Below are 16,898 nucleotides of genomic sequence, written 5' to 3'. Positions count from 1 at the left end.
AAACTAGCAACACCCCTCACAGATCTGACTAAGAAGGGGGCATTTGCATGGACGGATAGAGCACAGGAAGCATTCAAGCACCTCAATGAGGTGATGAGCAGTTACCCAATGTTTAATTTTCCTGATTTTACACAGCCATTCACCTTGGAATATGACGCATAAGGTGAGGGCATTAGTGCAATGTTGTTGCAGGGAGGCCACCCGATAGCTTTTAAGAGTTGGAAGCTCCTTAGTCATGAGACGTTGTATTCTATCTATGAAAAGGATTATTTGGCCATTATGCACACACTGGCCAAATTCCAATAGTACTTGGTGGGCAACAGTTTCAAAGTGAAGAATAATCATAATAGCCTTTGCCACTTTTTGGAGCAGAAGGGCCTCAATGAGAGGCATCAAAATTGTGTCAACAGGATTCAAGCCTACAATTTTGACATAGAGTATGTCAAGGGCAAGCAAAACATAGTGGAAGATGCTCTATCCAGGAGGCACTCGACACTTTCACTCATAAGCATCTTCCATGACTCAAAGGCACAACTTTTAGTGGAGTACTCCAAGGATTGACAGGCATATGAGATCTTGGATGGTACTCATGGGAATGAGCGCTACTGAGTGATGGTTGATGTCATTTACTATAAGGGGCGCATATATTTGGTACCTAGTTCCCACCTGAAGGGGAAGATTCTCCATGCAACACATGATTCACCACTATAAGGACGCCAAGGGTTCCTGAAGACTAATAGGACAGTCAAGGAGCACTTCACATAGAGGGGCCTCAAAGGGGATGTGTTGAGGCATGTACATGAGTGTGAGCCCGCCAAAGGAATAATGGGGAGTTGACTCATCCCCCTGTGTTAATGGGTATTAATCAGCATATCAGTGAGAATGTTCTAGAAAGCGAATCAAGTCAAGTTTTAATCTTACACGTTGAGAGACTTAATCTCGGCTGTTGAAGTCTCAACGAGGAAAGTATAAGAAGGAGGCTTGGGGTTTATTCAGAAACACACAGAGAGAACGAATTGATCTAGAGTTCGATTTCATGGGCTAGGAAGCTAAGAAATTCAAACAGAGTGATCATTTTGCAGCAGAAGGGCAAGAATAGTTCGGGAATACTGGATAGAGAGGCAGAGAGGCACTAGTGGAGGCAACGCGGCAGCTAGAAGGACTGGCGTTGGGCAATTTTGGGCCCACGCAGGCCTCACGAAAACCCAGAAGGGCCAGCGCAGAGCAGAAGCTACCTTGAGGCAGAAAGCCAGAAACTGCCAGGGAGTTGCCGAAACAGCCGGGAGAGGTTAACACAGAAGCTCCGGGAGGCAAAAGAGACAACGCAGAGCTTGTAAGGCTGACACAAAGCCATTGCAGAGATAGTCGAAGTCAGCCAGTTTTGTTGCCAAATCAGCGGGAATCTGCCGGGTGAAGTGAGGTAATATCACTTAGTTTTTTGCCATTATATTTTTCTCTGTCACTGGATTGCCAGGAGGGCATCCAACATTGTATTCAGAACTACTACTTAATAATAGAAAACCCTCAAAGATGTTGCCCTAGTTTTCCTGCATTGGGTTTGTCTAGGGACTATTTTGTCTAAAAATAATTGTGTCCTATGTATCTTATTCTTTGCTCAGTTTCTTGTTTCATGTAATCATTTTAAAGTAGTGTAGGCTACAGAAGTAATTTACTTCAGTATTCAAAATATAACTTGATAGTGTATATTAAAATCAAGTAGGAGAAGTAAAATCAGTTTTGTTGTAGTAGGGGTTCCTTGAGGATAGGAATTTTCACAGGTCGTTGGTTCTCAACAGAAGGATTATAAGGAAAGGCTTGATGGGAATTTGGAAAATACATCGAGTGGGAGATCAAGAGATTGAATTTCTGAAGAGAGTAGTGCAGTAGTTGCCAGAGAGATTTAAAGTGATTTCTTGCAGTGAGGGGAAGGGATAGTTTCGGTTGGATATTTCTCCTTATCTGAGAATACTCAACAGAGGAGGAGAGAGAGATGCAGGAGAGGCAATGTAGAGGCTACGTTGGCTAGCGTAGGCTGACGTAGAGGCAATGCAGAGCCTCGTGGAGATCTGCATTTTTTCTAGAGAGATCAATTTCTGAAGCCAGAAGCCGAGGTGTGAAACCAGGAAGATAGAATCAAAGTCTCAGAGAGGCAAATTGATCAACAGAGGGAGTGACGCAGTCCCTGGGAGTCCCTGTGGCCAGCTTCCTTACATCGGTTAACACTTTAAAATGAAGGTGAGCAAATCTTCAATGCCATAATTCGGATTGAAGAGAGGTGTCACAAATCATAGCTCCCAACAGACTTCCTCCAACCTGATAGAGACCTTCAACCCTGAATCCTAGAGTGAATGCATCTCTTGGATTCCTTTGCCAAAGATGAACCTTCCCATCAACGAATGACACATTAAAATATTTATTTTCCATTGCAAAAATGGAAACCAAGTTCTTTTTCAAGTCTAGTACATATAGCACTTCTTGTAGGTGAAGGTTTTGACCTTGATTTAAGTGAAGAGTTACGGCCCCAATTCCTTTCAAGGGATAGGTGGAATTGTCCCCAAGTATGATCTCCATATTTTTCTTCTTCTCAACCAAGTTTGAGATAACTTCTTTATACCCAGTGAAGTGCCTTGAGGCACCACTATCAATCAACCAATGGTCCAATGTATCCGGAGGAGAGGTGGTGGAAAGGGCAGAAATAAGATAAAATTCATTTTGCTTTACAATATTAACTTCATCATACCTGGAATTTCTTGACTTCTTGGGAGGACGACCACCCCCATTTCAAGAAGCAGTAGCATTCCTCTTTCCTTTGTTGTTGAACCTATTGTTCCTTTGATTTCCATTGCCCTTGAAGTTGTTGTTGTTATTGTTGTCATCATCTCGTGGAGTATCCTTCTTGTGAGGACACTCTCTAGCAAAATGGCCAAACTTGTTACAATTGAAGCATCTTCCTTTTCTTCCTTCTTTGAATCCCTGCTTGAACACCTTGTCCTTGATTCCTTGAAATAACATTGTTTCTTCTTCTAGAATGAGCGGAGAAGGAAGTATGATTGTTTCCATTTGAGGGCTTTCCTCGTTCCCGTTGATTTGGGGTAGAATCGAATGTGCTCTAGCCATGAAAATTGGTGGAGAGGCTAAAGCACATGAGATTTCCAAGACCTAGAAATGGTTTGGACAGATTGTACCCGGTTTTGGAGATATTAAAATAATTAATATTTTGAATGGAATTCCTATGTCTAAACTTAGGAAAAATAAAATATTAATGGTTATTAATATAAAACTGGGTTAGAAGGTTCCAAAAGTCATGGAGCAAGCCAAATCTAATCTTAGTCGTTAATTAGAGATTTAATCTCGGCCATTGATGGACCAACAAGAAAAGTATAAGAGGAGGCTTGAGGGTCAGTTGGAGAATACACCAGAGTGATCAGTCATTCATTTTGTTAGAGTGGGGTTGCTAAGAAAAGTTGAATCAGTGATCAACAGTGAGGGGCAATGAGTACGAGGCAGAGAGTCAGAGTCAATATTGGGATAGCAGCGCAGAAATAGAAAGAGCGATAGTAGCAGCCAGTCGAGGCTACGCAGAGCCCAGTAGAGATAACACAGAGGCCAGAGGGACTACATCATCCACACAGAGGCTATTGGAGTGACACAGAGGGTCCCAGAGGCTGCGCAGTGCCTCAAAGGGCTGACGTAGAGGGTCCTGAGCCTGAAGCAGGTCAACAGGAGGCTGATGCAGAGGCTAGAAGGGCCAGCGCTAAGCTTCAGTTGTGTCGGAGAGGGTTTCGTGGGACAGGTTTTCTAAATACCTGTTTCCAAATATAGAGGTATTTTTGCCGTATATTTTTCTCTGTCGGGTGAGCTGGTTAGGCACCCAGTTGTACTCAAAAATACTACATAATAATATAACCCTCAGAATAGCTTCACCAGTTTTCCCGCATTGGGTTTTTCTAGGGACATTTATCCAAAAATAACGGTGTCACTTGTGTGCTTATTTTCCTTCAATTTTTGATCTGTATATGCTCTGACTGTATTGTGTTTATTTTGATATTTAAATGTATTAAATAACTTGTTCGAATTTAAACAAGTAGAAGAAATAAACTAGCAGAATACAGATTAATTTTCTAATGGATAGACTTAGGAAATTCAATAGTTCCATCATCCTTATTTTTTCTTGAGTGCATCTCGCCAAAAAATTCCTCATATCTCGGAATCCTATCATTGTTAATAATGGTAGTGTTGAACACATCCCAATCTTTTGTAAGGCCCCCAAGGGCAATAAGAGAGATTTCCATGTCACCAATGACTTTTCCAATAGATAATAGATCATTCTTGATCTTGGTGACCCTCATGAAGTAGGATTGGATGGATTCTCCTCTATCCATCTTGATGTCTTTCAGCTTGTTCTTGAGAAAGAGAATTTGATTTGCATTGTTCACTTTGAACATCCCAACCAGTCTTTGATACATCTCCTTAGATGTTTCCAAATCAAAAATATATGCAACCAAAGGCTTATGAATAGAATAAACAATAATCTTTTTAGATTTTGTCTCACCTTTCTTGTAATTAGTTTGAATAGTAGTGGATGCATTTGAAGGAGGCTTGGTTATTCTTCCCTTGACATAGTCCATGGCATCATTATCTTCCAAAGTCAAATCCAATATCATCTTCGATGCATGATAGTTGGATTTGTCCTTGATCTTGTCCTTAGATTTGAAGAAAGATGTAGTCGCCATTGGGACTAGTTCCAAGTCCTTGTCCAATAACTTCCTTTAGTGATTGCTTTGCTTCACTCTTGCTTGGGCTTTGTCTTCACCTTAGCTCTAATACCATGTTAATTTTAGATAACAATGGTATGTTCTATGCTTAAGACAATTTACTTCAATGTTCCTTTAGCAGCCCAATGACAAATTCCAATTATATCCAATAGCAATCACATTAACTTATAAACATTGACAGTAAATGTAGATAGAACATAAAATCATGTGCATAAGACAAGCCAAGACAAGAGGACACAAGATGTGGCGCATGCCAAGGACAAACCCCAATGTGGGGAAACCCTTTGATCAAATCTTCTTATTATTCTTCAATAGTTCAGCAGAGAAAAAGAGTACAAATATAAGCCCAAAACAGATATGCTAAAACAGCAGTCAAATCAGCCCTAATCAAAAACTCAACGGTGGTCAAATCTGCCCCAAAACATCCTCCAAATAGCAGTCCAAATCAGCCTTCCAAGAGAGTCAAATTCAGCTCAAAATCTTCGATGAAATCCAGTCAAAGGAGAGAGGAAGTTTGTTGTAATTTTCTGCAGTCAAACCTGAAGTCAATGCTGGTCAAACACCTCCAAATGCCTCAATTTCTGTGCCAAAGAATGCGACTTAGAGAAATCATAAATATGGCCCAAAAATCAAAGTCAACACAAGTCAAACACCCCTCAGTCAACGTTGGTCAACTCCTTGAATTCAACGGTCTGTTCTGCTCAGAAATTTGGCCTCCTACCACACGTGCGAAGAAGAAAGAGGAGTTGCCTAGCCACACGTGCGAAAATGAGAGAGAAACGTCCAATGATGTTTGACCCAAACAAGAGAGAGAAGAAGATTTGATGAGATGATGATGTCCAAATAAGGAAAAGGTCTCTCCTATTTATTCACAACGTTGAGGGTGAAAAGACACCTCTGTTGGGCTTCATGAACCTACATTTGACTAGAGTTGACCTTGAAAATTTGTCAATAGGAGAAATAAATTCATAATTCCATTTCTACTTGTTAGAATGCGATGATCTTTATATCAAAATTGTACCTCTCTGCAAGAGGAATCCAATGCAACAATCATCTCCATCATATGAGCTGTCCGAAGGTGGAATTTGGCCCTAGTTGCCAATTTTAACAATTGGCTACTAGGTTTAGGGGTGGCACTACATGGGAAACCCTGATTTTGGTTGTGTGGTCTCGCTTCCCAACACCATATACATCACTCCTTTCCCCTCATTATAACCTCATTCACCATATTTCCCATCCGGGTCCACATTTGTCCATCGGGTCCACAAAGAGTTAGCTTCCCCCTCCCCTTGTCCACACCTTGGGTTAGGCCTGGAACAGTGCCCTGGAGGTTGATGCAACTAAAAAGCAAGAAAAAAACATAATTTGGCCACTCTCAATAGGAAATGTACCATAAAATGCAAAAGATGGCCGGAACATACAAATTTAGCATGTGGGCAAAAGCAAAACATGAGCTCTGCCCTATCATTATGGCCATCACCTTGGTTCCTAGGGCCCCTTATATTGGCCTCTTACATCATTAAGGAACCCATGATTGTCCCAACCTTTGGTGGGCGATGAATTGCCCCACTTAAAGGGGGTATCCGTTGCTATATCTTACACATCATGCTCTCATCCCCTGGAGCCTCGGGTAGTTATATAAGAAAAATCAATAAAATGCAAAATGCATGTGAAGAACAGTGGAAAAACAAAGGTCGGGGTAACTCATGTACCACAATTGCTCCGTCCTACATTCATACTTTGACCTCATTTCATCATACACTCACAATTTGATTTATGAACAAGAGAGAAGAAGAAGAAGTGCAAAGGCCAAGGAAGAGAGAGAAGAATCCAAGGAAGGAAGAGAATTCGAGTTTTAGCTTGTCTTTATCCACATGTTTGAAGTTGTTGGGGTTACTCTATGAATTACAGGCCATAATTTTGTTTTTGTGAAGGTGTTGGGGCAACTCCTGCGAAGGTGCTGGGGCAACTCTACGAAGTTGCAGATCCGAAAATTCCACCTTAAAGAGGTTTAGCCAGCTTTGATTCTTGTTGACTTGGTTTGGTTGGAGGGGATCTGAAAGAGGGCTGACTTGGTTCCTTGTGGAGGTCTTGGGTCTTGGATGTCTCACTTTGATCCGATCCTATAAGAAGGGAAGTTGTTTGGGTTTTTCCCCCTTTGTGGGGTTTTGCCCTAACTTGGAGCCTATATCTTTTGTTCTTTGTCTCTTGTGATCTTCATGCACTTTATGCTTTTGGTAATTGTTTGATGAAAAAGATATAATAAAGCAATAAAAGCAAACAAACACTCACAAATAATTATCAAGTAAGACGAATCAACCCTAATCTACAAGCATTTTGATTTCTCAACAATAATGATGTACAATAACCAATGTAGCACGACTCTTATAAGACCCGTGAGTATCCACGGGTCTTGATGGGTTTATAGCGAGACGGGTCACTCGCATAGAACCCGCGGTTACTAGCTGTACCTGCCAAAACCCACATAAAACTTGGCTATCCGCATTGAACTTGTGAAGAACTGCATATGACTTGCATAAGACCCATAGAGACCCTTAAAATTCGTTTTTTTCTTCTTTTTTTTCTTTTTTGTGCTTAAAATTTACCATATTTTATTTGCCGAGTCTTATATGGGTCGTCGAGTCAATAGCCAGACAAATCTTATACGAGTACAAGTTGTGTAACATTGATAGTAACCACTTTTTAAAAACCAGATTGTGTTCTTGATGCTAGTCAGCAATCCCTTTGATATTTGGTCTATTTTCTTGTTAGATGTAAATAATTTTTGCAATGTAGGAATTCATTTGTATACCACTCCTTTTCATTCTCTGCATGGAAACTGAAGCCATGCTAGCTGGCTTTTTCAGTTTTGGAGACAAGGGCCTGGACCTGAAGCTTGCAAACCCTCTTCATCTTCAGCCAATCTTAGAAGATGATCGATTCAAAAAGTCTCGCATTGTTCTTCTTCATGCGTCCTATCCCTACTCAAAGGAAGCATCTTATTTGGCTTCTGTTTATCCACAGGTGAAATTGTCATACTGCCTAGTGTATGCCATGAAAAGCATTATGGATTGAATCTAATTTCTGAATGTTGTTGAACAGATCTACCTGGACTTTGGCGTAGCAATACCAAAGCTCAGTTTTCATGGGATGCTCTCTGCAGTTAAGGATCTTTTAGAACTGTGCCCACTAAACAAGGTAATAATGTTTCTCAAATCAAAGCAGTTATTAATGCCAAAGGCATAGGCAAACAAGACAATTAGCATTCAGACAATATTATTAGGCGTTTTAGACAGCTCATTCTTTTGGCAATTCTGTCACTAACAGTAGGCATCTAAAGCAAGTACTGTGTTGTATGAAATGTAGGTGATGTTTAGCACAGATGGATATGCATTTCCCGAAACATATTATCTTGGTAAGACCTCATTTTCCTTTAACTGGATAGTAACAGATATAAAGTGAACTTCGTTGTACATAACACGCAGATTAGTCAGTAGCTGTATGAATGATATGAATAAAATTTCAATGTTAATTTACGTTGACATGGGCATCGTTGTTTGCCTTGACATTTTAATAGAGTGAAATTTCATAAAGATGGACTTCAAAATTTGCAAAAGAATGAAATAAATCCTTATTTCTAAGTAATTGTAGTCAAACATAAGAATGGTTTTGGCTTGTGAGTGAAGAACTCTAAGTTCATGTGGCAAAAAATACATCTAGATGAATAGTTACTCAGCTACTGGGAAAATTTTTGTGCTTTTACATTCTAACTAATTTTCTATTGTCAATTTGATTCCAACTTACCATGATTTAGCCCTGCACTCTTTTCCCTATGACGTGAGCATATTATCTAATGCTAAACATAAACACATTTATCTGGCAATTATCATGTGCATTGTTAGAGTTAGGATTCCATGCTCTTGCTTTCATAAAGAATCTCGCCACCTTTCTATACGATTACGTTTCCCCCCATCTTAATATAATTCAATATATGGTTCCTTTCAATCTTTTTCATGCGCTTGGTGGAAATTTATCAACTACTATGCAAAGAGAAGTAAACTATCAATCGATTTTTCTGAAATGCAGAAATGTAAAGAATGAGCTGATATGTTTCTAATAATTTGTATTGTACAACTCAGGTTAATTCCATGTCTCGTGTTGTTATGCAGGTGCAAACTGGGCACGCAAAGTAGTTGTATCTGTTCTTTCTGATGCTTGTGATGGTGGAGATCTCTCTATTCAAGAAGCTATTCAAGCCGCACAGAATATCTTAAGGGACAATGCAGTCAGTTTCTATAAGCTGGATGAAAATAGTACACAAATTGTGATATCTGAAGTGGGTACCTCAGTGACTAATTCTCAGATTCTGGATCTAGAAGGCAATGAAGGAAAACCTAAGTTTGTTCGTCTAGTTTGTGTTGACAGTTCAGGTCAACAAAGATGTCGAGTAAGTTGTGAGATGAAACTATTGATATATTTTTTTAAATCTTAATATTACTCGAGACATTTTCAGACAGTTGAACTAGAATATCTTGATTTTATTCACAGGTTGTTCCAGAAGATCATTTCAACAAAGTAGTGAAGTATCATGGAGTGGGTTTAGCATTTGTAGTCATGTGTGTAACTTCATTCATAGATGCTCCAGCTGAAGGTTCCAATCTTACTGGTGTTGGTGAAATCCGACTGATGCCTGACATGAAGACACTGTGCAGTCTGCCCTGGTACAATGCCTTGAAGCATTTATTGCATTTTTATGTTGATCTCTCCTGGTTTTTAATTTAGAAAAATCTACGGGATTAATGTGATTGAATTTAATAGATAATGGCAATCATTGCATGTCAGGATGTGGCCATTTTTCTCTCTCATACATTAGGTCAGAGTTTCTCTATCTGGGCAGTGAACTCTTGTACAACCTCCAAGAGTAAATTTTAGGAGAAGCACACTAGTTGAATTATGTGCTTTCAAGTTTAATTTTTTGTATATGTTATTTGTGTTCTTTAATATAAGATTTGGGTTTGGCAAGGTTCAACCAAGATTGCTACATGGTAAGCAGTATTCCCAATGTCACCTTAGTGTATTCTTCTAGATTTATGCTAATTCCCACTAAATGCCAGTGGTATGTTGAATTTTTAGGGATCTTCTAAACTATTAATTACATTTTAAGATTTCTTACATAGAAGTGTAAAATTTACGAAATAAAATTATGTACCTATTCTTGGACTAGCTCTAGCAATAAATTCAATTTCTCCATGGTTTTAATTTGAAAATAAGATAAGATCAATTAAAAAATCATCAAGTAAATAAATCCTAAACTAATGCAGAAAAATAAAAAGTTCTAAAACTTTTGTAAATAAGAGTGGTTGTTGGATTAATACCTTGTGCTAAACTTACCTCACCTTTGTCGAGGTGTGAAACTTGCACTTTCTTAAGTTGATCCTGTATATGATCAAGAGAGTGGGTTTGTTCTCTTGGAAGAGTATTCGCCCCCACTCTTGACTTAGCACCTTCTCCAACTTTGGAACTCAACTTGGGGTGGCCCCTTGTAGGGCATTGTCGAGTCTTCAAGTTTTGAACAATAAATACAAACTTTTACCAAGTTGATGCTCCTCTTCATAATGTTTCAACTATTCAAAGTGATCCACCTGCAAAACAAGAGAAAAAAGTGGGGTTGTCCCCTAGTTTGTCTTCTCCACATGACTTGTATCCCCTTGATGGCTCAACCTGTTAACTTTGTGTAGTTTTACTTGTATGAAAAAGGTTACTAGATTATATCCATGATATTACAATTTGATCAAGAAAAGAGATACAAATAAAATCCACCACACACAATGAACATAAAAATATGGACAAGGGTTTGAAAAAATGAATTCTTATTATAATGATGTCATATATCCCATATGACAACGACAACTATTACAAGAGGGGAGGCTAGCCTTTTATAGAACAAATTTAATGACTAGATAACGGCTAGCTTTTGGTTAGTTGGACTCTTCCAAAATAATATTTTACTAGTTATCCATAGGTTGGAGACAACAATTTTTTCATAAAGTATTATATTACAATTCTTTATTTTCCCACCAAGGGGTTGACATGGCTCAAATTATCCAATTTAGTCCACAAATCCCTTTGTTCATGGCCTGGTATGGTCAAAAACAGAAATAAATACACAATAATAGCTCAACATTCCACCAATTTGACTTTGAGGAAGTTTGAATTGGTCCCTTGAGGATTGTGAATCGACTTGGAGTCTTGACTATCATTTGGAGGAATATTTTATCTTTTAATGGCTACTTTCTCAGTCCATTTCCCAACAACTTGGTCCACGAGGTCTCCAATGGTAAGTTATACCCTCTAACGGCCAATTGACTTCACCAATGACTAGTTTGAATTGACTTTCTCCCTTTACTAACTCAACTAGGCCACCTAGAAATTGGCTCTCCAATGCCCTTGAATATTTGACTATTTTGGCCCCCTGGGTTTGGCTAAACTGGCCATGCTCTAAGCTCGGTCTCTCTTAGAATATTCAAATCCTTCCTAGTGTTTCCACGTCATTGCATGCTCTACCACGTCTTTTGCCACTGGTGCTAGTTCCATAATGCCTTGAGAAATCTTGAGAATCTGACACACGGGTATTGTTACTCTCATCTTGCTGATCATTTTTTATGTAATGCACACATCACTTTGGCCAACCTAGCCCCTCTTCTGCCAACTGGTAACTTGTTTGACTTGTTGACCAAATTTGACCAAGTTGTAGGTAGACATTGCCATTTTTTATTGGAAAACTTGAAAATGACATGGACTCCTATCATCAAACTGAACAATATGAGACCAGGTTGATTTTTTGACCAGTGGGACCACTTTGCATTGTGAATCTTGCATTACCTCGAGAAATGTGAAAGTTCTCAAAATGAAACTGACATGCATGAGAGATGTTTGAGTGATACTACACCTAAGTCAAGGCTACATATAAACTTAGCAGGCTCTAAACATGTGATAAAAATAGGTGCACCTTGACAATGGCTAGACTAGCCCATACATGTAATATTCCTAATGGAAATATTAAGTGAAATATCAAAGACATGAACTAGCTATAACTTGTTAAACAAAAATAAATTTCTGGAAATTATCACAAAAAGGCACAAGTTAAAAACCCATATTGTAGCAACACGAATTCTAAGCTTTTTAATTAATAATGAGCTGAAATCTAATTACAACGGGTGGTGGAAAGTGTGCACTAAAAGCAAGCAAATACCCAGGTGAAAATAATTGGAATTTCCCCCATGAAATTTACTCAGAAAGGTTGTATGCTACACCTAGTAATTTATGCTCTGCTGCTATTGAAAATTCGAGTTTGATGGCTCAAAACACCTCCAAAATTATGCCAAATTAGGAGTGTGCTTCTTGTTATTTTATGGTAGCATCAGAAGTTTTCTAGCCTTTAAAATTGGTGGAGAGGCTAAAGAACATGAGTTCTAAAGAACCCAAAAACCATTTAGTGAAATTCCACCCGGATTGTATTTTATTAAAATAATTAATATTTTTAATAGAGTTCCTAAGTCTAAACTTAGGGAAATTAAAATATTAATGGGTATTAATCAAAATATGGGTGAGAATGAACTAGAAGTTATATCAAGTCATGTTTTAATCTTAGCCATTGATTAGAGACTTAATCTTGGCCGTTGAAGACTCAACAGGAAAAGTATAAAATGGAGGCTTGGGGTTCATTTGGAAAACACATAAAGAGACTGAGGAAATCAATTTTCTAAGGTGAGAAGTTCTCAGGAGGAAAATCAATTGTGGAGATCTTGCAGCTGAGGGGTAGAGAGAATCTGGGAGAAGAACTTTCCGGAAAATACAGAATACAAAGGCGGAGAGAGCTTGTAGAGAAGCAGTGCAATAGCCGGGAGAGCTAACACTAGGCCAGTCTGCACCCACAAAATCCTAACACAAAGCCAGAAAGGCCAACGCAGAGCAGAAAATCTGCCTATAACACAGAAACCAAAACTGTCATAACAGTTGGAACTGTCGGGAACTACTAGAACTGTCGGGAACTGCCAAGAACTGTCGAAACTGTCAGGAACTGCCGGAACAGTGGGGAGAGCTGACACAGAGGGAAGAGAAGGTGATGCAGGGCTGACGCAGAGCCAATGCAGAAATAACCTCAGTTGGCCAGTCTTGTGCCAAATCAACCGAAATTTTACCCGGTGAAGTGAGGTAAAACTCAATCAAATTTTCCTCCAGTATTTTCTCTGTAAAGGATTTCTAGATGAGCATCCTAGATTGTATTCAGATATTTAATACCAATAATAATAATCCTCAGATCTGCTGCACCGGTTTTCCCACATTGGGTTTTTCCGTGGACGATTGTCCAAAAACAAGTGTGTCAATGTGATTGTTCAGATGCTGATGTTTCTCTCGTCGTTTAATTTTCAATTCTAGTTTGTGAAGTCTACAGCTAAATTTGTTTTGGTATTTACTAAATTATTGGTAAATAACTTATCATAAATAAGTAGGAGAAATAAATCAATTATTGCAGCAAATTTTCACATGGTATCAGAGCAAGGTTCAGGCAAGATGGAAGCAAAGAAAAAGGGCATGGAGAATAATAGGGATCAGAATATTTCTGAATTAGCTTCCAGGCTGGAAGAGGAGTTTGCTTGCCTATCAAGTTCTGCATCAGTCGAGGACTAGTACATTGATAGCGGGGCTTCAGCTCATATGACTAGAGAATGAGAATATTTCTCGAGCTATCATGAGGAAGAAATGAACTTGCAAATCACAATGGGTAATAGGATAAAGTACACCCCAGTAGGAAAAGGAACCGTTATATTCTAGAAAGTAGCAGGAGATAGTCTTCGGGCCACGAATGTACTGCATGTGCCAGGTATGGGAATGAATTTGATTTTCTTCTCTCAATAACAAGATAAGGGATATGATGTATACTTCATTGGTAATAGAGTATATGTCAAGCATCCAAGGTGGAAAAAGAGGTGATCCAGGTGGATGTTGGTGGCCACCCACCTATCCCATTTGGACCCCCACAACTGTCTCTTTCAGTTTTTCAGTTTCCTTAATTATAGCGCAGTTTACTATTTTTAGCAGTTTTTCGGGTCCTAAACTTTCGGAGCTGTTTTGAGGCCCTAAACGACGTTTTTTGGGAAATCTACCTCCATCTTTTCCATCATAGTCCTCAGAGAGATCTTTCCAACGGGCTATCATGCGCGTCAAACGAAGATCGTATGCCAAAGTTACGACCCCGGGAAGTTGATGTACCAATTTACCCAAACGAGGCCCATAGTTTGGCGTTTCATCTTCTAGGGTTAGGTTTTGGAATGTTAAGGGTTTTCCATTATTTCTCAATAATAAATAGGCCTTCGAGCCTCATTGTAAAGACAATTCGAAATAGTTCAGAGGCATGTAGCCGACACATCTCTTCTCAGAGATAAGCTACCATTGCCCTAGCTGGGTTATTTCTATTTGTAAGCATATTTCAGTATTCTCCATTAATGAAATGAAGTATTATTTCCACTGCATCTCTGTTTTTTATGCTTATCGCATCTCTGTATTTATGGTTATCTCTGTAATCTATTGCGTTCCTGCTTAAATCCGGATCAGTGATATCAGAGCGGTCTGTTTTTTCTCTGTTTTTTCTTTGCATGTCCCCAACGAGGTCGGGATATAAGGAGTTAGGGCTTGAATTGGTCGAACCTTTGCAAGACCAGCCTCGCAAATCTCGACGACCTCCCATGGCAGACGAGAAGAAAGACGAGGGGGCAGGAGATCCTATCAGAATCTTGCTCGAAGAAGCCCTCGAGCGGCAAAGGAACGCGATGATGGATAGCTTTGCGCAGATCCTTCAGTGGCTACCCAGAGGCGACGCATCGGCTTCCAACAGCTACTCTGGAAACACCACACCGTTTAAGGTACAAGTTAATTTTGAAAACCCCATCTTCGAGGGTCAAATAGACGCAGATGTCGTAGATAAATGGTTAAATCTGCTAGATGGGTATTTTTCTGTTCATGAATTTTCAAGTCGGGAAAAGATTGTTTTCGCTCTTCTCAAAGCAACCCCCCACGTCAAGGACTGGTGGGAAACATACTACGAGCAGAAGGATGAAAGTACAGGCTCACTGTTTTTAGCCGCCCCCACTTGGAATGACTTCCGAGATGCCATCAAGGAGCAGTACTACCCTGTCAAAAGCTATGAGGACAAATACATCAAATGGACCACACTGCGACAGGGACGAGACCAAGATGTTCCCGAGTTCACAAATATTTTTCATACCCTTCGCACGTAGTTGGGTATCAAAGATTCTGAGCTGCATCTGGTACTCAAATACTATGGCTGCCTACACAGATACATCCAGGAAGAGATGGAGTTCTTGAACATCTCCTCACTCGGCACAGCATACCGATACGCTATCAAAATCGAGCAAAAGTTCAAACAGAAGAAGCGAGACTTTGGATCTGCAAATCTGAAGCCCAAAGGACAAAGCCAAGGCAGGGTGACCCAAGACAACCCCTCTAAGCTACAAGAAAATAACAACACCACGAATCCGAAGAAGGACACAGGAAAGTGGTGTGAGTTCCACAAGAGTCCCACTCATAACACAAGTGTGTCGGACCAAGCAGTTGCTGGTGGCCGAGTTGAAGGCTTCCGAATCAGATGCATGTTCTGACTCTGAGCCGGAACTTGACAAGGGGGATGGCAAAGGGAAGCAAATCATTGATGCGGATCCTAGTGCCACTGTTGCCACTGCCAAGATCCAGAAGAATGAGCCCGAAGAGCCAGAGGAGGGGGAACGTCTTTTCCACTCACAGATGTGGGTGAAGGGTTCGCCGCTGCAATTCATTGTCGATAGTGGCAGCCAAAAGAACCTCGTTTCAGCAGAGGTCGTGAAGCGGTTGGGCCTACCAACTACGCCACACCCACAACCGTACAGTATCGGGTTGCTTCACGAAGGACGAGATCTCAAATTTCACGAGCAGTGCCGCCTTCCCTACAGCATCAAGCCCTTCACAGATGAGGTATTGTGTGATGTTACACCTCTGGATGTTTGTGATGTACTATTAGGCCAGCCATACTTGTGGAGGCAACATGCTGTGTATGAGTCAAGGCCTCGCGCTGTCATTATTTCTTTGGATAATTCATTATACAGGATACCAGAGGTAGCTCCACCTACCACCACCTCTTTGATCACTGCTAAGAAAGGCAACAAGCTCATCTCACAGACTAGGAAATTTATTTTCTGTCTGGTTCGCTCCCAAAGTAAGGGGAAGATCGTTGCTACATCCATGACCCCCGCAAAGGGTTCCTCCACGCAGCAGCAGCAACATAGGGATACAATCATGACAGAACACAGGAACAACTTCTCCTTACCTAGAGGGGTACCACACAAGTTTCAGGTGGGCGAAAAAGTTTGGTTACATCTGCAAAGAGAACGCCTTACCAGAACCCATCAGAAACTCAGACCGCTTCGACATGGTCCTTACACCAGTAACAAGGTTGTGGGCAACAATGCTTTGAAGCACAGCATTCCTCCATTCCTTCGCTTGCACCGATTTTTCAATGTGGACCATCGCCGACCATGCTTCCCACCATTTCTGGACACATCAGAGATTGCAGAACAGCTCACTGGAGACCCAGCTCAGCAGAAGCTTCCTCATCTCAAGGAGGAACTCAACGCAATGGGGACCATTGCTTCCTAAGGGGGGAGGAATGATCCAGGTGGATGTTGGTGGCCACCCACCTATCCCATTTGGACCCCCACAACTGTCTCTTTCAGTTTTTCAGTTTCCTTAATTATAGCGCAGTTCACTATTTTTAGCAGTTTTTCGGGTCCTAAACTTCCGGAGCCATTTTGAGGCCCTAAACAACATTTTTTGGGAAATCTACTTTCGTCTTTTCCTTCGTAGTCCTCGGAGAGATCTTTCCAACGGGCTATCATGCACGTCAAACGGAGATCGTATGCCAAAGTTACGACCTCGGGAAGTTGATGTACCAATTTACCCAAACAGGGCCCATAGTTTGGCGTTTCATCTTCCAGGGTTAGGTTTTGGAATGTTAAGCATTTTCCATTGTTTCTCAATAATAAATAGGCCTTCGAGCCTCATTGTAAAGAC

At 40.4% G+C, this 16,898-nt stretch overlaps 1 protein-coding gene across 1 annotated transcript in view; it reads left to right on the top strand.

The window, feature by feature from the left end:
• The window catches only part of LOC149186540 (protein fluG-like), a 323,927-nt gene that overhangs the window by 43,967 nt on the left and 263,062 nt on the right, over window positions 1–16,898 (top strand). The window contains exons 6-10 of the mRNA XM_089412631.1: window positions 7,643–7,799; window positions 7,878–7,973; window positions 8,142–8,190; window positions 8,945–9,222; window positions 9,324–9,496. Coding sequence (XP_089268757.1) covers window positions 7,643–7,799; window positions 7,878–7,973; window positions 8,142–8,190; window positions 8,945–9,222; window positions 9,324–9,496 — 753 coding nt within the window. The remainder of the gene's footprint in view (window positions 1–7,642; window positions 7,800–7,877; window positions 7,974–8,141; window positions 8,191–8,944; window positions 9,223–9,323; window positions 9,497–16,898) is intronic.

Source organism: Pinus tabuliformis, chromosome 3_1, assembly GCF_031772625.1.
Source record: "Pinus tabuliformis cultivar Carrire ecotype Pingquan chromosome 3_1, CPIR1, whole genome shotgun sequence".
NCBI lineage: Eukaryota > Viridiplantae > Streptophyta > Pinopsida > Pinales > Pinaceae > Pinus > Pinus tabuliformis.
The sequence above is the reverse complement of the archived record's forward strand: the minus strand, read 5'-3'. Positions and strand labels throughout refer to the sequence as shown.